The sequence below is a fragment of the Strix uralensis genome, chromosome 4 (assembly GCF_047716275.1).
Source record: "Strix uralensis isolate ZFMK-TIS-50842 chromosome 4, bStrUra1, whole genome shotgun sequence".
Classification (NCBI taxonomy): domain Eukaryota; kingdom Metazoa; phylum Chordata; class Aves; order Strigiformes; family Strigidae; genus Strix; species Strix uralensis.
In genome coordinates this window covers 29,165,000-29,189,419 of record NC_133975.1, presented here as the reverse complement: position 1 = coordinate 29,189,419, position 24,420 = coordinate 29,165,000, and the positions used below count along the sequence as shown (strand labels likewise).

Below are 24,420 nucleotides of genomic sequence, written 5' to 3'. Positions count from 1 at the left end.
TGTCCTAAGATAGGTAGGTTATGTGCAGAGATTTGGTCTTTAGCTGTATTTGTCTATCTCCTGGCCTATAATGGGAGTCTGCATGGCAAGTTTAGACTAGATAAATAATTTTTAGACTGGTGAGAGGAATCTTAGGGCAGGTGACTCTCCTTTTCTGCATTGAAGCCAGACGTAGATTTTTGGATAATCTCCAAACTTTGGCTAGAAGGAATGTTTTGGGACATACTGTATAACAATCGAGGGAGGTAGTTATGATTCCCTGATTTGAATCCACAGGAGAGACCTCTGAGACCATCTGGGGATGGTTGGTCCACCCCATTAACTGTCTTATAACTCTTCTAAGCCTCCTTGGTCACTGACTTCTCTGCTGTCCATGCCAGTGTAGCCAGTGGCTGGGCATTAATCTGTTTTCCTTGACCCCAGAACTCTGAAGTTAGAAATGGCTGGAAGCTCCTCATAGTCTTTCCTCAGCATAAATTTAGCTTATACAACTGGGTAGTCAACCAAAAGTGGGATATTAAAGACACTGTTCTGATCAGGTTTTTCACCCCCATTATGATGAGACTGGAGACCAGGTGCTGCCAGATTTGGCTTTGGTATCAGCTGTACAATAGGGGAGCTTCAATAGTGGGGGCTTCTCCACAGGCATATTTCTTCAGGCAGAATCACCAGCCAGCAGAAATTGTGCTTGACACTAATCTGATATTTTCCTCAGTGAAACTTGAAATAAGATGTATCCATTTCAAATGCAAGACTGATTTAATTTCATTTTAACAGGAGTTTGGGCTGTGTAGGGATTGAATGCTAGTCCTAAGTTTTATATCTTTTGTATTAAATGTAAAATGTTTCTTTGGGTGTGCATACTTTTGGGTTATTGTGAATTTTTTACTGTTTACTGTTTTTACGTTTTTAGGCAAATACTTTAAACACAGGTTTAAAATAATTTAGTATAGTATAGTTTTTAGTATAATCATTCTTTTCTGTAAAGAAATGTGCAGTCTCCAAAATGTATCCTCCTTATACATGCTCTTTTTTATACATTAGTCTATTTTATCAATAAAATTTTAGATAGAAATTTCTAAAATTTAAAGATAAACTTTGCATGCCCAGTAAGGGCTGATCCAGAAAGAACTCGTGTTTAGACTTCACATTCAAATATGAAGTGAATTTGTGTGTGACACTTGACATACAACCTTAGCTGCTATTTATTCTCCTCTGAGGGTGGCTTTTGGGGGTAACTTAACATGAAGGGTATCTTATAAAGTTGTTAGTGTGAACCTTCCTGTTCGGTTTCAGTAGGTTTGGATTGGGCTCTTAGTAAGGTGTGAGAAGTAGTTTCCTATTTATGCAAACTGATGCTCTGTTGTAGATGCTTATCCAAAGAGTGAAATGATTTATACCTGGACAAAAGGACCCGAGAAGTCAGTGGAAGTTCCTGAGGAGTCTTCCAGTTTAGTTCAGTATGACCTGCTTGGGCATACGGTATCCACTGAAACCATTAAATCTATTACAGGTAGGAATCTCATCAGAAAAAATCAACTTGAGGTCAAACTAAACCTGTAACATTGCCCAAGGCTCTTTTCTTTCCTGCCTGTAAGGTACTCTACTGAATGTCATAGGGTATATATTAAGGGCTGAGAGCATAAACCTGAATTACGTTTCTGTCCTTCAGATTTACATTTACAGATTCATTACAGTAGATTGCGACGGTCTTTCAGAAAGCTAGAATGAGATCATTACTCCAAGGGACAAAATGAGTATTTAATCACTGCTTAAAATGCAGTTTGAAGAGTCAAGAGGATGCCTGGGTGAGGAAGTAATTTCTCAGCACTGTATCCGCATTATGTGCAAAAGACTTCCTTTGTTTGGTGGTGTAAACAGCTCGGGATAGAAGTACAGCATACAGAATGGGTTATTAAAGCCATAAAAACCCTCTAGTCAGATAAGGATAGGCACAAATGCATTAGTCACAATAGATACTTCTGCTGATTTGTGCTCTAAGAAATAAGGCAAATAGCAACTACAGGCATCCGAAATTAGTGAAGTATCACTGATGAGCAGTGTAGTGATAAACAAGCATATTTTTAAAATTTGGAATCATTTTCTAAGCATCAGCAAGTTTGTGTGTTGTGAGATGGTCAAAATGAAACAGATAAAGGAAATACATTTGAGGTACTACTCCATGGATATTTTTCTCAAAGATAAAACAGCATTTTGAAATACACTAGAAATTTACTTCTCAGCATATTATGATGAGTTAACAACAGAATTCCCTTACTGTCCCTAAAATGCTCCTTCTGTAGTTCTTTATTTAGATAATTTATTCAGTTTATGGTAAGGCTGCAATTTTTTTTTTAATATGAATGATAACATTTTAGATAAACTGACAGCATTTTTTATTCTTGTTAATGATTTTTGCATTTGTTTTATTGTCATAGTGGTACTGACATATAAACCTAGTAAAAAGCTGAGATGCTTCCATAACACTTAATGTGCATCATTGTTATACTGTTTTATTTGGCAGTTAGATACCACAATGTTATGGATACTATGGCAGATAGATTGTTTGTGTCTTGGGATTCTTTTCTTCAACAGCTGCCAAAAGAATTTTAAAAATCGTGCTTATACTGTATGGCTCATGTGGATTACATTTTACATTTATAGTATTTTTGATAACAGCTTCTGAATGGCACTCTAAGGACCTACTACTTCCAAGTTTTTTTGTTTAAAACTTTCATTCATTCTTATCTCTAAGGAACATATCTTTCTATACACATTAAGTGATTTGAATAGCATCATCTTAAACAATCTTAGTTGATAGCTTGAAACAGTTATTCTTCAACTCAAATTTTATGCACAGTCAGAAAAATTATTTTTTTTTTTCTAGGTGAATATATTGTTATGACGGTTTACTTCCACCTCAGACGGAAAATGGGTTATTTTATGATTCAGACCTATATCCCATGCATTATGACCGTGATCCTTTCTCAAGTTTCATTTTGGATAAATAAGGAATCTGTTCCAGCTAGAACTGTGTTTGGTAATTATTTTTTTTCACTTTTTCATGTACTTCCTCTTTTAACGACCTTCACCAGTGCATTGGGGTATACTGTCTCCATTCTAGTGCAGAAACAAAGGAATAATGCAAATTCAGATTAAATTTTGCTATCAATCTATGAAGAATGTTTTTATGTGAATCCTTGTGATCTGAAGAGAAACTTGAAGTACATAACCTGAACGTTGTCATGGTTGCTTGTGGCAAATGGGTGTACATCTCTGGGGATTCTACCTACTTGGGGGAGCAAATTGGAAAGACCTAGCTATGAGTAATACAGTCAAGTCCTTAGTCTACATTCAGACCAGTTTTATTCTCCGGTGGACAGTAGTGTAATTACTTGAACTCGCACTTTCTAAAATACTTTTAAAATAATTTGATTGGGAGTGTGCAAGATATACAGATGTCTTCTTATGAGATATCTGTGTCATCGGGGGAAGGTTGCTATGAGTAAGGCTTAGATCCTGGTACTGTAATTTTGTGTTTAGAGCTCTTCTCTCCTTTCCGCCATTGCCATTATGAAAATGAATTCAAAAAGAAAAATGATTGCAAGATATTAAAATTGCCGTTAGCAAAATACAGCTTGAATGAGATGCTACAGTGAGCTCTGAAAAAAAAAAGCTTCTATGGAAGACGAAGCGTAAGAAATCAAGTGGAAATACGATTCCTAACAAAGAAGTAGGATAAAAACATTTTTAAAAGCAGTCTTTATAGAGCAATGTCTTGACTTTATAATGTACTGTAGTCTAAAGCAGGACTAATCAGGAAGAGAATGTTCTACAAAAAGCCTTTCTATAGATAGCTAGATGCTGGCAAGAGTGATAGGAATTAATGTCTCTACGTGATAGCCCATTCAGACATGTAAGTGGAGTCAGAACAGTGTTTAGTATAATGAATTAGACAAGGTTAATGATTAGTTATAGGAGAAGCAAACTGTAAACCTAGTAAGAACCCCACTAGCTCTGAATTCAGGCATTACATTAGGCAAACTAATATATCACTTCACATGCCTTTGCAGTGATGTTGAATAGTGGTACTTTTTGAAGGGAATATTACTATGAACTGGAAAGGTAGAATCTGTATTCATAGACAAAATGTGATAATTGAAAATGTACAAATTATAGTGATAGATGTAATATGTGTTGTTATAGCCCTATGTGAAACTGAAAACAAATAATAATAAAGTTTGGACATCCACTATGATACAGATAAGTCTCTAAAATACCTTTGAAAGCAAGTGGCTTAAGGAGTGACTAAAAGTATCTTTTTAGTTTTCTGATAAATTCCAACAGGGACCCTATGTTCTAAAGGTTTTCTTAACAGAAGATAGAAATGTTGCAGGCAAGAGATAGGAATGAAGCCAGAATACCCGCTATGGTACCAGCTTTCTAGAGGAACTGTCAGAAGAGACTAACCAAAAGATCTTTCCATTGGACACTGCATGATTAGGGAGAATGTGGCAAAGGTGACAGAGGAAGGATACACAAGGAACTAAGGTACGTTAGGTCGTGATTTCTGCAGTCAGAGCTTCAGACATCTGAATCTGGTGATTGTGGGAGATTGCTGGTTCTTAGGGGAAAGACAGTAGTAATTCTAAAACAGGTTTTAAACATTAGTTTTTATATTAAAATAGTCTTAATATATTTTATATGGTTATGTGCATTTCTAATCAGAAGCTTAAAAGTATTTAGGTCTGGATAATTACAGTTCCTGTGTATATATATTTTTTTACCAGAACTTAATTCCCTGCCCTGTAAATCCCTATGGCACGTATCCAAGGGCAGTTGCAGTGGCAACTGCAGGTCTCCCAGAAGAATGATTAAATAGGGGGAAATCTGATAAAGACTATGGACATAAACCATAATACTTTCATGGCCTCCCCTCTCATCCTTGTATTTGGGGAATGGTTGGTCATTCAAGTCATTTCACCCTATTCTTACATCTATTAAACAAATGTCTTTAGAAAGACTATTCAAACTATTTGCTTGAAGTGGACAAAGGTAGACTCGGGAAGGGTAGGGCTAAGCAGGGATGGGCCTCCTCCAGGAAAAAAATAACTTTCCATATTTTTTTTTTTTTCCTCAGACTTAAACATTTTCAGTGGTGTGTTTTTCAACACCTTCCCACTGAAGATGGTTTTGCGAGCTTGCATCTGTGTTTTTATCCTGTTGAGTTTGCTCTGAGATATTCTTCGTGCTTTCATGAACTAGCTATTACTCTTTTTTCCTTTTTTTTTTTTATTTCACCAATGGGAAGGGTTGGTTTCATTGTGTCCAGTTCTCTGTATGGCAGTGTCTAGGTGAAATTTTTCGATATCGGATTACCCAGATGGCATACTACCATTTATTTAGGGAATAGGAGATGTGAGGATTCTGTTGGAAAACATGCTCTTAATTATTTTGAATTCTTCTGAGCATATGCATTTCATCTTGAATTAAAATGGGTACAGTGTTCTTTTCATACGAGTAAAGACATTTCTATTTGTAGTCAGTCTTCCTTGAGGTTATCATGGTAGGACTTCTGCAGTGTTCACTATATACTTGGTATTTTACATTTGTATGATATAGGATATTTTGGATGGAAAAGGAAAAAAAGACCCCGTACCTTGGTTTTATATACCATGTATTTGCATTTGAAGTGTTACCATGAAGTGGTTATGTTTTGAGTTCAGTGTTCATGCTTGTGCACTTTAATTAAAAAGTTGTTGTTTAAGAAGATGAAATTTTAATTAAATTTCATCAGTTGACTAGTAGCAGAAGGGTTTAAAAGATAAAGTAATGGTTTCTTAATTAACAGAGTTGTTAACATAATATTCTAGTTTTCCTTAGCACCATGACTTAATAGCACCTGGATTACAAGTGGGATCAGAGGAACAGACGCAGACTTAATAGGTGGCATTCTGAACCCATTACAGGAAAAATCGTGTTTTTGTTGCAGTCTGCGGAGCACTCCCCTATTTAACAACTTAAATTATGTTCAAATGTTTAGAAAATAACTTGTAAGAAATTCTACTGAACTTGATATGAAAAAAATATGAAATGAAGGCTTCCACATCTTATTCATGTGAACTTCAGATGATCTGCTGAAGTCATGGCTTTCCATGTCACCTTTAAAAAGTGGTTAATTGTTCTGTGTGCATAGCTGCTCATAGATACATGATGGTTGCCATAACTTAAATCTAATGTACTGTTCACAAACAACAGAGACTCCTAAGTGATTTAAAAGTCTTTGTTTGAAGCTGATTGCCTATTCTCACTTTGTTTTACTCAGATTCAGCAGTGCTTTTGCTTTATTTCTTTGAAGGAATAACGACAGTGTTGACAATGACGACACTGAGCATCAGTGCAAGACATTCACTGCCAAAAGTATCCTATGCTACTGCCATGGACTGGTTCATCGCGGTCTGCTTTGCCTTTGTGTTCTCTGCTCTTATTGAGTTTGCTGCTGTCAACTATTTTACTAATATTCAAATGGAAAAAGCCAAAAGGAAGACGGTAAAATCCCTTCTTGAATTTCCAGTTGCTCCAGTACAAAGAGAAAGAAGTATAGAAGAGACACTCACGGTACGTTTTCAGCTTATACAAACACTTTCTGTCTTTTTGGTAGTGCTTTTTCGTAAAAACAGGCCTATCGCTTTCTCCCAGGTTCTCTCTGAGTTTACAATGCAGTGTAAGTCAGCCTAATGGAAGGCTAATGCTACTCTATATTCAGTGATAAAAACCTGTAAAACATGATTTAATTATTACTTGCATTATTGGATTAACCTGGGGGAGAGGAGGAGGTTATGTCCATCCATACCAGCAGTCTCTTCTGTATTTAGTTGTGTTTTGTTGTGAAGGTCAGTTAGGACGAGTATCTTTAGGAAACTTTCTTTCCTTTTGCACATTGATTCTGATTGGACTGATTATGCAGACCAAGATATTACAGATTATAAGGGCAGCATGTTATCTTACATGGCTAATGTCTTTAATGAATTAAAATAAGCTGAAGCATTGCAATTGTACTTTGGAGCACTTCCCTAGACATCACAGTTCTCCTTTCATTGCATGTATTGCCTTTCTAGAGTTTTCTTTCTTCACCAGTTACAATTTCAGGAATTTTTGAAGAATGCTGGATGAAACCTTTGTGTCCACCATAGATATAATTTTTATGTAATTTGTATAGCTTTGCACAAGGAGCTCACCTCAACTCCTGAAGAGGTTTTGGGGCTCTGATTAACAAAATGCTTTCCAGCTTTCATAGTGCTTCAGGTTAAGGTGACTTGTGTGGTAGCTACCCACCCTAGTGTGTGTTAATAAAGGCTCGACCTCATTTCCAGTTGAGCTCACCAGTGATTCTCCTTTCCTCCCTTTTTCCATTCCCGTATGCATACTCTCCACTGCATCATTCCTTCTTTTCATGAGACACCTAGCTAACAAAGTCATTACAGCACTTGCACTGGCCATGCAGTAGGCCAGTAATTCCCAGCCATGGCTGACTCTTGGCAACACCATTCAAGAAGAAAGACACTGACAGCAGCATTGTAATTTACTCTTCCTCTCACGCTGACTTTGTAATTTCCTTTGGCTGAGCCATGATTTGAGAACCGCTGTTTTAGACTAACTGTTGGTAATTTTGTCTTCCGTCTCTTTTCACATCTCATTTGTCTCCTTCCCTATTCATCTGCTCTCTTTTGCCTTCCCGCCCCTTCCATTTGCTATCGCTGCTCAGCTGCTGTCCACCCACTTCCATTTTTCTTCCTCTTCTTTGCCGTCTTACTGTAGCTCGTAACTGTTTTCAATCTTCTGGCTGTGTTGTTCTGTTAGCTCTCATTTCTGCTTAGAAGGATAGATGTGCTCATGAAGAGTTTGTTACTTGGCAGTCTGTTGGCTGCTAGTAAGAGATGGCAACAAGAAAAAGTATGTTTATAGTAGCATGTAGTTTACCCTGTACATAGAAGTATTAGTGCCATTAGTTTATGCTAAGCTTCTTGATTGTACAGCATGCAGTTTAGTATCGGGTCTCAGGCACTCCTGGGGAGTGTTAATAAATAGTGCTTTTGGTGATAGTCAGGTTTTACCTGGGTCCACAGGAAAATATATTACATAAGAACAGTTTCATCCTAGGTTTATTTATAAGATTTGATAAAGACAAAAGGAAAAATAGTAATTTTGTCAGGTAGCAATCATGGAGGCTTAACAAAACTGTTTTGATTCATGGTCAGAATTTCTATAAGTCAGTCTTGTATCACGCCTAGCCATTTACACACATGTTTTGGAGAAACTTCTCTTTCTCTCTTTTTTTTTCCTTCTTTTTTTTTTTTTTTTTTTTTAAAACAACAGCAACAACAGCACACACATAGCTTCACCCAACTTGAAAGCTAGGTAAAATGAGATGTGAACAGTTCTATTCCACTGCTTATTTAATACCTCTGTGATAAATGTGGTAGTGTGCTTACAGGTTTGGGGATTTTGAAAGCACTCAACGGAGGAATGTGCTTTTTTGAAGGGTTACACGTTAATGTCATGAATATGTAAGTGAGTGATAATGTTGATTCTGCCTTGAACCATTACTTTTTTGTGGCTTTTTCTCTAATTATGCCTATGCTAAGACTTGAGTTTTTGCTCTTCCAGGGCAGACATACAGGGCGAGCCTACAGGTACTGTTATAAAGGCTTAGCTATCATGCAGTCCTTTTCATGACTAGGGTATGACTTCTGTTCTGGTCTCCTGATGCACAGATCAGAAGCTAATATGGCTGTTCTAATTCATTAGAAGCTAATATGGCTCTTAGACTCTGCTTTCCAACCTGACATGTAATATAGTCCTCTCCTTAAAATTTTTAGTTTTTCTTATAAAGGACTAATCTAGAATTTTCTTATGCCTTATTATGAATCTGATTTTTTTTTTTTTCTGCACATATACTGTCTAATCAGTGCTGATTTACCAGAGATAACAGGATCTCAGGTTCCCTGTGAGTGTATGGTGCACAAAGCATTCAGGACAATAGCCTGACTGTAGCGTGTAATCTGTAAGCTGTTTTTTAATGTGAAGACTACACATTTTATCTCCATATCTAAATTACAGTCTTTGATTTCTTAACCCAGTTAGTGTTTAAAAAAAAAGTCTGTACTACATTGCCACTACTGTGCTAGAAATTCTGTTGTTAGCAATATGATTGCCAGAGCTCAAGGAGAAGTTTTATTTTAAACTTGAAACTTTTTTCAAACAGACTTTGCCTGATCTGGTAAATTTGCCAGTCTTCCAGAATGAAAAATTTTCACTTAGCCCAGGGAGGAAGTGTGTATAAATTGGGAAAGAAGATGCCTGAATACCTAAGTCCTACAGTCCTTTCTGGTGCATATCTCACCATTTGCAACCTGCTTTGGATCTTCTACTGATTGGAGGGGGAGATCCCTTTCTTATGCCTGTTAGCCCTGTACTTTTGCCTGCCTTGAAATGACATACAGCTGGCAGCCCTGGCTTTTCATAGTTGAGGTCCATCTGTATAGGTCCCCTGAAATCAAGAAAAATACAGAGCAACTGGAGCTGTTAAGGAAAACAAAAAAGGTGATCTATGTTTAAATGAGGGTTTTATTTTGTGGGCTGTTGATTCTGCACTATTCATTGGATGGTTACGTGCATTTGATTATTTTTATATATTTATTTCTTTTTCTCCAGTAATGTGGGATTGTCCTAGAGGGATTCCAGGAGGGAGCAAGTTGGGCTATGAAACTGGATTCCCTATAGAACATGGGAATTTTACTGTTTGATAGTATTAGAAATTAGGCATGTTAATAGTAAAGTCTAGTAAAATAAAGATAAATTGCATGTAATTGGAAGTCCTTTTTTTGACATGTATGTGTTTGACCAATTTCTGACCATAGAGTTAAAGTGGGTTTTCTATATTGAAACAGTTCATGTATTACTCAAGCTAATTAGAATTCTTGGTGGTGGGTTGTTTTTTTCAGTCAAAAACTCCTGTAATTATGATCAAATGATTTGTGATGTGTTCATTCATATTATGTATTTCTTCACCACAATCAATACATCTTTACTGTAGTAAATGTGGACTATATACTTTTCTAAGTTATTCTCTTGTGTAATCTTTACTTTTTTTGAGCCACATGATGGGTGTAGCTGATCAATATATTGATTACAGTAAGCATTAAATGAATTTTGGAGGCTAGCTAAGTAATCAGAAGTGTGTCGATTCCAACAGAAAAAATCCTTGTGTTGAGCTAATTCAGTGGGCTAGGGGTGGCAGGAGTGAGCTTGTAGTGCCTGCAGATGCCGTGTGTGCTCCTCTATCACTTGATTTGGTTTTAGCCATGGTATTATTCAGCCTCTTTTTACCCCCACTCCCCCTCCCATTTCAAATCTTTCTTCTTGTTGCCTATAGCTTTCTGATACAAACTTAACGTGTTTCCATAAGGAGGAATGCAGTTCTGCAGTAGACAGCCCATGAGTAGGACCCAAGCTTGTTTGAGATCTGCCTTGAGTTCACAAGGGACTTGGACAGCCTCACTTCCCTTCTGTCAGACACAGTGAGATAGTACTAGAGTCTGTCTGAGCCAAGACAGACGACTTGCACGGTGGTCTCCTATGATTTCCTTGTCTTGGGAGCAAGCTAAAACGCTTTCAGGTTAGAAGGAATGAACCTGTCCCTAAATGTTCTGAACTCATTTCTTAAGTAAAAGCGGAAATGTTGTTGCAAGTCAGTGTGCGATGGAAATGAATGATTTATAGTTTGTTATTGGACTCCTATTTTTATGCTTATGCACTATTTCCTTTTCACTGTATTCCTATGAAGTTTATTTTTAAAGATCTACTCCATTTGGAGATGAAGAATGCTACTGAAAAATTGTCTTCAAAAATAGGCTCCTGAACACTGTTAACATGAGCTTCAACCTCAGCTGTTTGTTAAAAGAGTGTGAAACTTGGAAAAAAACAGGTCGACTCAAATGAACCTTTTGAATGGAATAATTTCTTCAAACTCAGTCATAAGTGGACTGTAACTCTCAAACTTTCTTCCCCTTTTCTGAAGGCAGTTAAGTGTCATGTTGTCTTGAGTAAGCCCTGTAGCATCTAATGGAGGAACTCAAGGGTCAAGCTCTTTACTACCACGTAGGTGCACACTCCTCTCCTTAATAGGAGCATCCATGCTGGGATGGTATGTGACTAGCATGTACCTGACAAGTTTACAGGAAACACTGTCATGTGAGCAACCTGTGTATGTGCTTTCCTGTGATTAAGATGTATTTTCTGTGATATGAAGTACTTGCCTTTTAGCCATATGATGGACACACCTCAAGTTACATGATGGGGGTGGGAGGAAAGTAGGGATCCTTTGGCAGGTTTTGGTGAACAGACATCTAGAGCAATTTGTCTAGAGCAATTAATCTGGCTCACGCCCAACTCTGTGCCCTGTCTCATGACTTCCAGGGTGAGGATTGGGCCGATATTCTCATGGGTACAATCCAGAGACCATAGGCTGGATACTTCTTTTTTTAGTGCGTGTGTGTGTCCTTTTTTTGTTCTTAATCCCTAAAATTGATTAATGTTGAAACAGATGCAGATACCCTCTTGTGTCTAAGGCCTATACTGTAAGTGAAAGTGGAAATTTTAGCCTGTGAATCAAACTTCTTTTTTAATATGTAGACATATTCTGTAATGGAGAGAGGTGCATAAAATGTACCAGATCTAGAGTAGTACCACTTAATTTCTTTGCTTCTTCCTTGGACTAGTAGAATGATAGCTTCTCCTGTCCCAGCAAATAGAGACGTAGAGCTAAATCCACTTACCTCATATGTGGAGGAGGTTATCTGAAGAATATCTAGATCTTAATGGTGGTACTTGGACCACATGGTGATGGTGTATTTACTGGACTCCTTATGTGGATGCATAGCCTAGTTACTCTGTGTGGCTTGAATAGTCCTGCAGTTGGAACAGCATTTTGGTTTTAAATATAATAATAATTTTTTGCTGCTTCACTACTTCTCCACTGCCTAGGGTGTTCAGGTCTTTTTAGGGCACTGGCATTTAAAACTCAGATCCTAATGAAGGACTTCAGGCTCAAGAAATGCATAAAGTTCATGAAAATATAAGGACAGGACATACAAAGGGAGGCTGCTGTGCCACATGAATAATTTCTTTGACGTGTTAACAATTTTCTGTTGCTCTAGTTTCATTAGTCAACATTTTTTCTGTCAATGATTTACAGTCATAATATGCTAGCTTTGTTTTTAAGTAGGATGAGAGTGGATGCAGGTCATAAACAAGTGGCACATTTTGTACTGAATGCTATTTGAAAGATAGAAGAGAATGACTACCTGGGGTGAGGCTACTGTGATTTAGTGGGAACTTTCGATGTTTGGATACCTGAAGATAGAATAGATCCAAAATGGTTCTTAAAATATTTTATTAGCTGTGATGCTCAGGTAAAATGTTTTGTGGGTTTTTTCCCCTTTTTTAAATTTTTTGTTTGGTGTGGTTTTTTTTTTGTTTGGTGTTTTTTTTTTGTTTGGTGTTTTTTTTTTGTTTGGTGTTTTTTTTGTTTGCTAGACTTAGTCCTTCCCAGCAATTAGTACTACTTGCAATGTATAAAGCTAAATATGTGCTCAAACAGTACGATTGGGGCATAAACATGGGATGTACAATTTAAAATGGTTTTCTTAATATTTCACATAGTAAATCTTTCTAAATAGCACAAATTAAGGCACTATATTAAAAAATGTGCTCCTGATATGCTCTACCTTTAACGTGGTTGAGTTGTGGAATAAATTTACAATGGAAGTAGAAACATTTGACTACTGCAAAGAGAGCAGAGTAATTGCTGGAAGTATGCAACATAGTTATTGGGCTTGGGGCTAGATTCTGACCCGGTATAACTAGGAACTCCACTGAATTCAGTTATAATGAAGGTAAAAAATGGCTGGGTGTTGATAAAATGAACAAAAGTGTTGGAATTCAAAGTTGGGAGTCAGTTTTTTATTCTTACTGATAGTGAAAATGGTTTTTTGCTTGTGTGGTGGGGTTTTTTTTTTTGTTTGTGGATTTTTTTAATGCACAAAACCCCCCAGGAGTTTAATTTCAATACCTGATTTGTAACTAAACAAAAAATCCTGCTGGAGTCCTATCTCCTGCAACCCTTACTAGGAAATGTGATAATTGCTCACTCTTCAATTTTCTGTAAGTATTCTAATGAACTACCACAATAGTAGGCAAGGGAATATGAGGGATATGCTTGTCTGTTATTCATCTGATGCTCAAATGCCTGACAGTATTTACCGTAGTTACTGGAAGACTAATTTAAATGGTATTAGGATAAGGCTTTTATTTCGGAAACCAAAGCATAGCTCAGTAATGTCAATCTTTCAAGTGGTTATTCTAGAAAATACTAAACCCCATTGTTTTAATTCTAAAAATATGCTAAATGCCTTTCTCATTGTGCAGATCTACTGGAAAAAAACCCCCACCATGTTCCAAAAAACTATATTTCTTACGATTTCATCATTAGAATAAACACTACATGTTCCTGATAAAAGTTATTTTCATGGTAATATCAGTTGCAGGCATTAAGATAGGTCTTATATTGATCTAATTTCCTTTTTTTTTTTTTTTTTTTTTTTGGGTAGAGGGAAACTTTAAGTACTCAAAAAGTATGTGGTAGCGTTTCAGAAACTCTAAGTCAGAACAAACCTGTATGGTGACAGGAGTAAGATTTTCAGATTGTTTAGCACCGATTACAATGCAAATTGTCAGGGAGCTTATAGTTTTCCTTGTGATGATTAGTATCAAATGATGCCTCTGAATATAAGGTTCTTCATATTTTCTGCTTAAACCTTTTTCTGTATTTATATTTACATTTCAGTTTTGTTTTCCCCTCCACAAAGAGTTTTCAATACTGGTGAGCCCAGTGACACCAAATTGCAATTGAGCTTCACAGCTGCGTGTGAGATTTCTAGCTGACTTCATTTTTACACTGGGAAAATTGGAGTCAGAAGAAATAAACGTTGAGAGGTTTGGGAAAATCTACAAGGCAACGAGTGTTCAAGGCATTTTCAGCAAACTACTGAAGCAAATTTAACTACAGCTTTAAGGTCACAGAAAATTGAAAGATACAGAAAGAATGAAGGTCTTTGATCCCTAATCAGCTGCTGTTCTTCCTTTCATAGATGTTATACAGAGCACCTCCGCAGTTGGTTATCCTAATAGATGTATTTTTTCCCACCCTGTAGGTTTTTTTCAGTTCTTTCACTTTTGTCATGATATAAATAAAATCTCCATGTACACAAGTGCTTGAGAACCATATACACACATACCTACATATACATACATACATACATGTTTGCATGTAGTTCTTAAGCATTGTACAGGGGAATGGGTTTATTTGGCATAAATTTGGCATTCATTTTTTGAGAATAGGTTCTTCTAATTTATGTCTCTTTAATAACCTTGGATTCAATTTTCTTCCACATTGGGCACATTTAGGCCTGTCTAATGGTGGAACATAAGATGGAGTGCTCTTCTTACCTCTCCTCCCCCCCCATCACATGAGTCAGATTGAAAAATGAGCAGCATGGATGGTGGACTGGCTCTTACAGCTTACCTACCCTCACTTTTTCCCTCTTCAAATAATCTGCATTGGTCTTTGCACTGCTAAAGCTATGGACTACAATTCATTGTATTTAGTAGCAGGTGGAGCTTTTACTTGGTCATATTCCAGGGCTCTGTAAGGCAAAACAAAATCTCTAGTACTATTCCAGTAAAATTTTGATTGACTGGCTCTACAACATAGTAGTAAAACACGGTAGATTTCTCCTCCAAGTTGTGCATTTGCTATCAGCATGGCAATATGGTGACTCAGTGGGATTTGGGACAAGCAGCATTATTTACACTGATGACAACATGCTACTTCCCTGGTAAATGTCAAATGGTTTGAATTTGGCAGACTATATAATGTCCTCCCAGAAGAACAGACTGTTTTCTTAGGAAGGAATGGTAAGGATAAAAACCACTATGGTAGAGTTTAATAGGAAAATATTACTAAATTACCACACAAACAGTTTTAATGTTGCAGCTAAACAGTAAGTAATGCCAGACTTTTGGTTGCTTTAAGACTTCCAATTTCTGCATGAGTTTTTGTTTGAATTAAGTGAGATCTCCCAATTTAGGAAACCTATGCTTTCATATAGCACATCACTGACCTTCCTATATATTAATTTACCTGCATCTTGTTGAAGGTTTAATAGTGCTTCATGGAAGGCATAAAGGTGTTTATCTACCGTTCACTTTTCATTTAATTGTAGTAACACCTCCTTGTTATATGCTTGATTATTCTAATAAAACAAAATTCTTCTGTGCAACTTTAAAACTGCTTTGATTATGGTACCCTTTTCAGGGTTTTGGGGGTTTTTTTGGTTGGTTTTTGTGGTGTGGTTTTTGTTTTGTTTTGTTTTTTTTACTTAGGGTGATTAAATATTCAAAATGGTGATTGGGCATCTAAAAGGCTTAATTACTAAATCTCCCTGAGAAGGCATGTACAGAACTGACTCACTGCTTCCAAAGTGTTTGCCATGCATCCTAGGTGGAAAAATACCTACTTTGTTTTATCTGAATGGCCAGCATGCCTATTGGATGCAGCCTTCCACAAACCCCACGAGCAGTCTGAGCAAATGGGAGTCCTGCCCCTTCCATCTTGGAGAATTGTATTAGTAACCAGACTGCTATGTCGTCCATGGGATGTTAAGTTCCTACTGAAGCTGCTCTTGTTCTGTTAAATAATTTATATGAGGCCAGGGAGAAGGAGAGGAATTGATTCTGGAGCAAGCTTGTCTGTGCATGCACTGCAACGGGAGGGTGAGATTGAAATATGTAGTATGCAACATCTATAACAAGGAATGAGGACCACTTGTCCTAGAATATCCAGTAGCCTGGTGGGGAAGTGCTTGAGATGTGGGAAGCCTGTGTTGATGTTCCTGCACCAGTTAGGGCAGATGTGAGAAGAGGAAAAACCTACATTCCCATCCTGATTGCTGGGTTACTATGGAGGACAGTCTTTTTACAGTGTGACTTGGCTATCTAGCTCCAGAAGAGAGCTCAGAGCTGAAAGCACTGGGTACAGTTGGATGGCTGCTCCTCAAAAGGCATGTAATTTAGGTTGTGAACCTACCCAGGGCATTTCTCTCCAGCTTGGACAGCTGCTTGCTGGATGTTGAAGCGTTAGCCCTCTCCCACTAGAACTGGTACCAGATGATGATGTTGTGACTTACAAATTCTGCTGTGAATTTATCCCTGAGAAAATAGAAGCTACTGCTTTAAATGTTGTACTGCCTTTGTCCCAGAGAGAGATACCCCTTTAGTGATATCTTGAGTCAAAGATCGAGGAAAAAGGATCTGGAAAATGTATTGATGTGCAGCAATGAACTCTCTGTTTAAGTAAACAAACGGTGCAAAAGCAGCACTGGGACCTTGCATAATGTTGCTGTGAAGGTCTGTTGTAGGATGAGCCTGATGCAGATCTTCTGAAGTGTCTGTACATCCAACCCCAGTACTGCTGTGAGCTATTCTTCAGAGAGTGCTGAGGTGGATTAGAAGAATACCTCTGAATTATATTGCAAATATGTGGCCCTAGTTTTAATGTGTACCTGTTTATCAGCAGTTGATAGCTGTGCTTCCTAGTGGCCAGAGTACCTATGGAGGGGATTTTCAGTGCTGAGTACTACGGGTTCTCTGTTAGCTCAGGTGGTAGGAACTGCTTATTTTGGATTTGCATCCCAACAGGATGTATCCATCATGAAAACTATGAAGCAATTTAAAATTGCAGAGATTGATTTAAAATTGCTATGTAGAGCACTAAACAGGCTATAGGAAGATGCGCTTGAGTTGTATGAAGAAGCTAAGAGTACAGTGCTGTACCAACACAACAATTTCTCACAGCTTGCAGTGTTCTCAGTGCTTATGTTCTTAAGTACAGTTCTAAGGATGAAGTGACCTGATGCACTGGTAATCACTTCTATCATTGCTGTGTTCTCCCCAGGACTTAGCATGTGACTTTTAATGTTCTTGTTTGTTTTACAGATTCCAGGTTGGCCTTACTGTAGGGAATACGCGCTGTGGTTGTTATCAGCTCTCTTTGTTCTGCAACAAGATGACTAAATTTGTCAGTTCAGTACTGTATATTGCTGTGCTGCTGATCTCCTTCCCATGAATCTCAGCTCAGCTGCTGCACGCTACTTCAGTTCATGCTAAATTTGCAATCTTGACTTCATTGAAGTGCAAAATTGGCTTGCTTGTCAAAAACTAGTAATACATACAAAACAATCCAGTACTTTTTTCTTTCTTTTTTTTTTTTTTTTTTTGGCTCAAGTCAAGGCTTATGTAGGCTTAGAGAAAGTTTTTGAATTTCCACATTATGTGAGCAGCTGTTTATAGTGTGCAAACCTTGTTAAATATTGAAGGGTTTAGATTGACTCATATTTGTGTATCGTTTTAGTGAAGCAGTAAACAGCAGTATCCATCGAAGTTGAGCTTAAATGGAAAAGCAAATGATCTATGAATTGATTTTTGGCGATAGATTTGTTGGGGGAGTGGGGGGATGTCCTGTACATTCTGTCATAGAAGCTGACCATCAAACTTGCTCCACAGATCTGCCACAGTGTTCAACAATAAATTGTATAAATCGATACTGAAGTATGCTAACAGCATCGTTCATTGTATTATTCATGGTCAATTGCATGTGAATCCACTTGTCAAGGAAGGGATACAGCATTAATTACCACATTTTACACACGCCTGCAAGGAGGTTGGTTTCGTTATCCTATCTTCATGTCAAATAAAATTTCTGCTCTGGGACTAGCAAAAGGGCATCTTCTATCAGGCCTGTTTACATAGGAAGAATTTATACTGAATGTATTTTTTCCCCACTTCAGTTCTTTTAAAGATAAAACCATGCAAAATAGCATGTCATGCTTAAAATTAAAGCAAGATCTCTATGCTTTTTAAAACAGTAAATATTTTGCATACTGCAGGCTGTATGACAGAATTTGTCTGACAATTTGAATCTCTGGTTCTCCAGTCTATCCTATGGCCGCCCGCCTCCCCAGTAAAGTATGCTTATGCATAGGATGGGAGCTTTCTAAACCTCTTATACTGAGGGTTTGGTGGGGTTTTTTTTTAGTTGTATGGACTAAAGAAATATTAATTTGGCTAGAAAGGAGAAGTGATTATCAGTCTCTTCTGAAAAAGACTGGAGTCCACATTTCCCTATGTTTGGTCAATTGCTTGGCTTTGTTAGTGCCCTCACCTGCCTATTCACCTATTCACTGTTGCCAGTCTTGGCTATTAAAAATCAAATAGGAGATCGGTGCTGTAGGTTCTTGGCATTAACATATCCCAGCCAACTACAGAGCTTTATCCAAGGAAGATATCCCACAATTATAACAAAATACATATTCTTAGATTATTATCAGAGCTCTTGAGAACTTTTTCTATGCATGGACATGAATTGTGCTCTGAGATCCCCCAGGATTTTGAAAATCTCATCCGCAGTGTCTCTGCCAGTTAAGGTTCAGAGGCTGAATTCTCTCAACAGGATCAATAGCAAGAAGGTTTTCTCTTGAAGGAGGATATAACAAAGCAAGGTACTTACAACTTCTTGTTTAGTGGTGGTTGTGAGGTGTGGAATTGGTTGGACTAAGAATGATAGGCTATTTCAAAGGAAGGTTGAGGCATCATTTATGTAAGCAGCAAGTTGTGTTTATAGAAAGGCAATCTTTACCAAAGATGTATTGAGGCTGGTGTTGCATGCTGTAATATATTGCATTTTGTGGTAGCTTCCAGACCCATTTTGCATTCCTGAGCTATACCATTTTAAATGTCTTCTGAAAATCTCACTGAAATGCCTCCAGAAAATCAGATCTTTTCTCAGTCTAGAGTGAGAATGTAAAAAATGTGGACTTGGTATTTCCTGTGGAGCCCCATCTGGACTAGCACAGCAGCTCTCTGTTGGTTCAGGATAATTGAGTGGTTTCCTGACTTGCCCTTGGAAAAGAATCTTTACTTGGATAATCCCTTCAGTTCTTGGATTGCATTTTAATTTGGTTTTCATTTGATTTTCATGTTTTCTTTCTTTTTTTTTTTTTTTATTTTTTGTACCTGTGGTGGGTCAACCCTGGCTGGATGCCAGGTGCCCACCAAAGCTGCTCTATCACTACCCCCTCCTCAACTGGACGGGAGAGAAAATGTAGTGAAAGGCTCATGGGTTGAGATAAGGACAGAGAGATCACTTGTCAATTACTGTCATGGGCAAAACAGATGGGGAAATTAGTTTAATTTTTACCAATCAAATCCAAATAGGATAATGAGAAATAAAGCCCAATCTTAAAAACACCTTCCCCCCACTCCTCTCTTTCCCAAGCTTAACCTTAATCGTAATTTTCTCCACCTCCTTCCCCTGAGCGGCACAGGGGGATGGGAAATGGCGGTTGCAGTCAGTTCATCACACGTTGTCTCTGCCGTTCCTTCCTCCTCAGTGGGAGAATAACTCGCACTCTTCCCCTGCTCCAGTGTAGGGTCCATCCCATGGGAGAGTCCTCTGCGAACTTCTCCAATGTGGATCCTTCCCACCGGCTGCAGTTCTTCATGAACGGCTCCAGCGTGGATCCCTCCCACAGGGTGCAGTCCTTCAGGAACAGACTGCTCCAGCGTGAGTCCCCCACAGGGTCACAAGTCCTGCCAGCAAACCTGCTCCAGCGTGGGATCCTCTCTCCATGCATCCACAGGTCCTGCCAGGAGCCTGCTCCAGTGCCGGCTCTCCATGGGGTCACAGCCTCCTTTGGGCATCCCCCTGCTCTGGCCTGGTGTCCTCCCCGGGCTGCAGGTGGAGATCTGCTCCACCGTTAACCCCCACGGGCTGCAGGGCACAGCCTGCCTCACCATGGGCTGCACCATGGGCTGCAGGGGAATCTGCTCCGGTGCCTGGAGCACCTCCTCCCCCTCCTTCTTCGCTGACCTTGGTGTCTGCAGAGTTACTTCTCTCATGTATTCTCACACCTCTCTCCGACTGCAATTGCTGTTGTGCAGCAACTTCTTTCCCCCTTCTTCAATATGTTATGTCAGAGGTGCTACCACCTTTGCTGATGGGCTCGGCCTTGGCCAGCAGCAGGTCCATCCTGGAGCCGGCTGACATTAGCTCTATTGGCATAGGAGAAGCTTCTAGCTGCTTCTCACAGAAGCCACCTCTGTAGCTCCCCTGATACCAAAACCTTGCCATGCAAACCCAATACAGTGCCTCCAAACTAAAAGCTACTGATAGGCAGTAGGTTTGTGTTTCTTGCTGTTGTTTTTAAAAAGGCTAAGTAAAATAATTTTGGTAGGTGGTAAGTGCTTTACATATGTATATAATTTTGTTGGTCAGATTGTCATTATCATAATATCCTTTTACTAGGGGTATGCATCATAGCTGAAATGTATGTGGAGTGTTTTGCTTAGTACAAACTGGATGTTGCATTTTACTATGTTTTGCATTGTAGTTGTTAACCTGTCTTCTGTTGATGTCAACAGTATTTGGTTTGTTAAGGCTTGGCCGTGGAATCAGCCTTGTTTAATACTTTTATTAGTGACGTTGGCACTAATCTTCAGATGATGTAGACTTGTGAGATAGCATCATTACAGAGAAGGCTTAGATTAATGTAGGAAGAAATGATTTATCTTTATAACATTGAATAAAGAAATATATAGGGGTCATGTATACAACCAATAACAAGAATTTTTGCTAGAAACTTTTCAACTGTAGAAACCAAAAAGGAGAGACGCTTGAGTGCTTTGAAGGAAGAGAATGAGCTATTGTTGTGATATAGTCTTGAGTAAGGCAAGTGGAAGAAAAGAATATGTGAGGGGATGTGGTGGGCAATGTGTTGGCGAGGCCACCCTGGCAATGAGTGTGCACTCAGCTTAGCTATGACCGGGCACAGAACTGGGTGCTCACCACTCACAGTGGGAGTGATACAGCTGCTGTGTTAAAAAAGGAAGCAGCAAGACAGGCTGCTTGCCTCTTGTTTTGCTGCTGCAGGCTGATTCTGCAAAACCTACTGGAGACAGGAGTTGGAATGTGTTTCACTTAGACAGGGCTTCTGAGGTGCATCAGGTATTGGAGCTAAGCACTGACTCAGGAGATTTTCTATCTCCAGTATTTAAGTTGCTCCCAGCACTGTTAGAGTGAGTATTAATGGTTAACAGGCTGCTCCAGCAGGGCCAAAGCTGTTGCCTTTCTGTGTGTAACATAACATCTCTCTCAGTGGAAAGTGCTTGTTTCAGTATGTTTCAAGGACAAGGTTGAAGAACACAAGTCCAAGCTATTTCAATGACATTATGCAAGAACAATCAGTTTTCAGTAATATGTTGTCTGTGGAGCATGTTAGAAATACCATTTCTAATTTCCATGTTCTCATTGCTTAGAAGGTGGTTTCCAGAGAATTAACAAGAAATGTACCTGTAATTTTGGGGCTTGATATGCAGTGCAGTGTTGTGATATCTTACAATGTTACCTATCTGGGCTTTATGTGTACACTGTAATACTTATGAGGAAACCTGGTATCTCTCTAAGGTTCCTGAAGTGTTGGAAATTTTATGTATCAGTGCCAAGAATGCCAGTAGACTTTTAAATGGTTACACGTTTTGACAATTTGAAATAGTATGGATAATTTTATTCTAGAATAAACACTGTAATGGGACATGAGCAGTGGATTAAATAGCAAGAGGTCATGTTTGATCACTTGGATGACAGCTTGAAGTGGGGGGAAGAGGAGGTATTATGCAAACCTATTGATGGAAACAAGCTCCTACAAAAGAAATGGAGATGACTGGAATGTGAGAAGGAGCCTGGATGTTACTTACCTCTTACAGTGTCTGTGGTTCATGCACAGAAGGGAAGGTTACTGAGGTGGCTGTTGAAAACAGGTGACAGTACAAGTGAGCAGGAGTGTTAAATGGTGTCTCTGTGAATTGCACTTAATTTTCTGTTCTACTCTTGGGTTCTTTCATGGTTGTGCTTGAAGTGATTGAAGATGTGGTACTTCTATTCTCCAGCACCACCACCTCTAAGCTACTGTCTAATTTAGGCAGAGAGCAAGAGGGAGGTGAGACATGTCTTAGTTCCAGTGCAGATCTACTTTCCAACACCTGTCCCAGCCTGTGGGCTTTTGCTCCCCAGGTGCTGCTTGAGAGCTTTGTGATGGGAGAATCTTACTTGAGCAAAGCCAGGTTGTTCAGGGATCTGCACACAGAAGGTGAAACTCACCTCCTCTCAATGACTCTAGTTCCAGTTTCTCCATAGCACAGAGCTATTGTTTTTGACACTGAGCATTGATGACTTGCATCTGCTTAGCTTTGCAAGCTTTCAAGTAGCATGCAGTACTCTGTCACATATTACCAAGTCTCTAGTAAATGCACTCCTGTCCTGACTGTACTTTATAATTTCAATTTAGCAGTCTTGAAAGCTGCTTTACTGTTCCTGAGTCATTGACAACCCTAGTGTGAAAGTATCCAAATTGCACACCTGTGTGTACTTCTGCATTTCCCAAAGAGTGACTCAGGCTTCTCTTTCAAACAGTACGATTAGTGTTTCTTTCAGGAAATACCAGTTTCCTCTGGTGTTTATTCCAGTCCTCTGCTTCTTTGGGTTGCAGATGCAGAAAAGTAAATAAAAGGGTTTGGCATGCTTTTATGCAGGAAGGAAAACTGTGAAACCTAAGACAGATTATTTGATAGATCAACCATGAGGTGGCAAATACATCAGCCATGAACTGGCATATAGCTCTGACAGCTTCAGATAAATTCAGGCCAGCAGTATTGCCAGTGACTAATTTGTACTGCAATTAACAGGATTTGGGAGCAGCATTCTGGCCATGATGGGAGTACTGGAGATGTCAAGTGATTTGATTTTTTTTTAAATTATTTTTTCAGATTTTTTTTCAGCTCCCATTTCTCTGTTTCCTTAAGCAAAACAGCTAAGCACCGCTGGTGCAGCAGACAGACATGGTTGCCACTCTTCTCACTACTCAAGGTACTAGCTCCTTGAATTACACCTGAGTTGGTCTCCATTACTGCTCTAGCACTTAGCTGGAGAGAATTGCTGTTGGATGAAGGAGAGAAGAGAGATCACTGCCCACTTTCCCTTTTCCTTGTGCTGTGAGCTTTGGCAGGGTTCTCTGGTAGGCGTGAAGGAAAGGGGAGCCAAAGGCACACAGTAGATGTGGTGCAGGGCAATGCTTGAGAAATGGTATCATCAGAGAGGTGCAAAACATTTGCTTTTGGATATATAACAAGTCATTGTTTGCTCCTGCCTGTATTTAGACCTGTACCCTATCTGCCATTAAGTCTTTGTCTTTGGAAAGCAGTGAGTCTTTGCACAAAGTATATTCACATATTATATCTAAAATAGGATGTGTTTTATATTATATTTTAGGTGCAGGGCTGAAGGTTCAAAAGTCTGTTCTTCAGGTACTCTTCCAGAAGGAGGTTCAGGAGGTGTTAGGCTTCCTCTTAAATGCAGAGAAGAAAGGCAGAGCCTGAGCCTCACTCGCAGAAGTCAGTAAAATATTGGAAGTCTGCTGGATTTCCCATCTGTACTTCCTTATCTGTATTTCAGTTTCTCATCCATTCTAATAAGTGCTATTTGGCTTAAGTTTATCTTTCAGAAAGACATCCAGACTTGCCTGAAGATATCAAGTGATGGAGAATTCACCACTTTTCTTAGTTAATTAATAGAAAGGAGTAGTTGATGAAAGACTGATTTATTCACTGGTTCAATTCCAGCTGGAGAATGTATTGCCTGTGGTTGATGTGAAAAAGCACTGCCTTTATTTCTGAAATGCAGCAATGCGGTAACTTGGTTTGGTCAATACTTGCATTCTAATAGCATCTACTCTAGAAGACAGACTAGCGTTCCTAATATATGGTAGTTACTTTTCTGGAGATATAAAGCAGACCGGTAAGTTGCATCTAGAATGTTTTTATATCAGCAGAGAAATAGGTAAACATCAGAGAAATTTGTTCTGAGCATGAGCCTGGAAAAAAAAAACCCTACTCTAACCCAAGAATCCTTAGCCTCATGGTATTAAGTTTATATAGGTAACCACAGCACATGGAGTGTGATTCATCAGATGTGTTCACCCTGGTATTCCAACCACAGGTAAAAGGAACTCTTGTTTATCACTTTGTATGCTATTAAATCTATTTTCATGAGCATGCAGTATCTTTGTGCTTCAGGATCAAGCTACTGGTTATATTTGTGAGTATTACTCTCATAGTGCTTGATTATAAAGTTTCCATTGCTTCTGCTTAAGTGTTTATTTTAAGAATGACTAGTATTTTTTTGTAACTTGC

General features: G+C 38.7%; 1 protein-coding gene across 1 annotated transcript in view; it reads left to right on the top strand.

The window, feature by feature from the left end:
• The window catches only part of GABRA4 (gamma-aminobutyric acid type A receptor subunit alpha4), a 49,391-nt gene that overhangs the window by 12,995 nt on the left and 11,976 nt on the right, over window positions 1-24,420 (top strand). Inside the window, exons 6-8 of the mRNA XM_074866091.1 lie at window positions 1,370-1,513; window positions 2,888-3,040; window positions 6,359-6,618. Coding sequence (XP_074722192.1) covers window positions 1,370-1,513; window positions 2,888-3,040; window positions 6,359-6,618 — 557 coding nt within the window. The remainder of the gene's footprint in view (window positions 1-1,369; window positions 1,514-2,887; window positions 3,041-6,358; window positions 6,619-24,420) is intronic.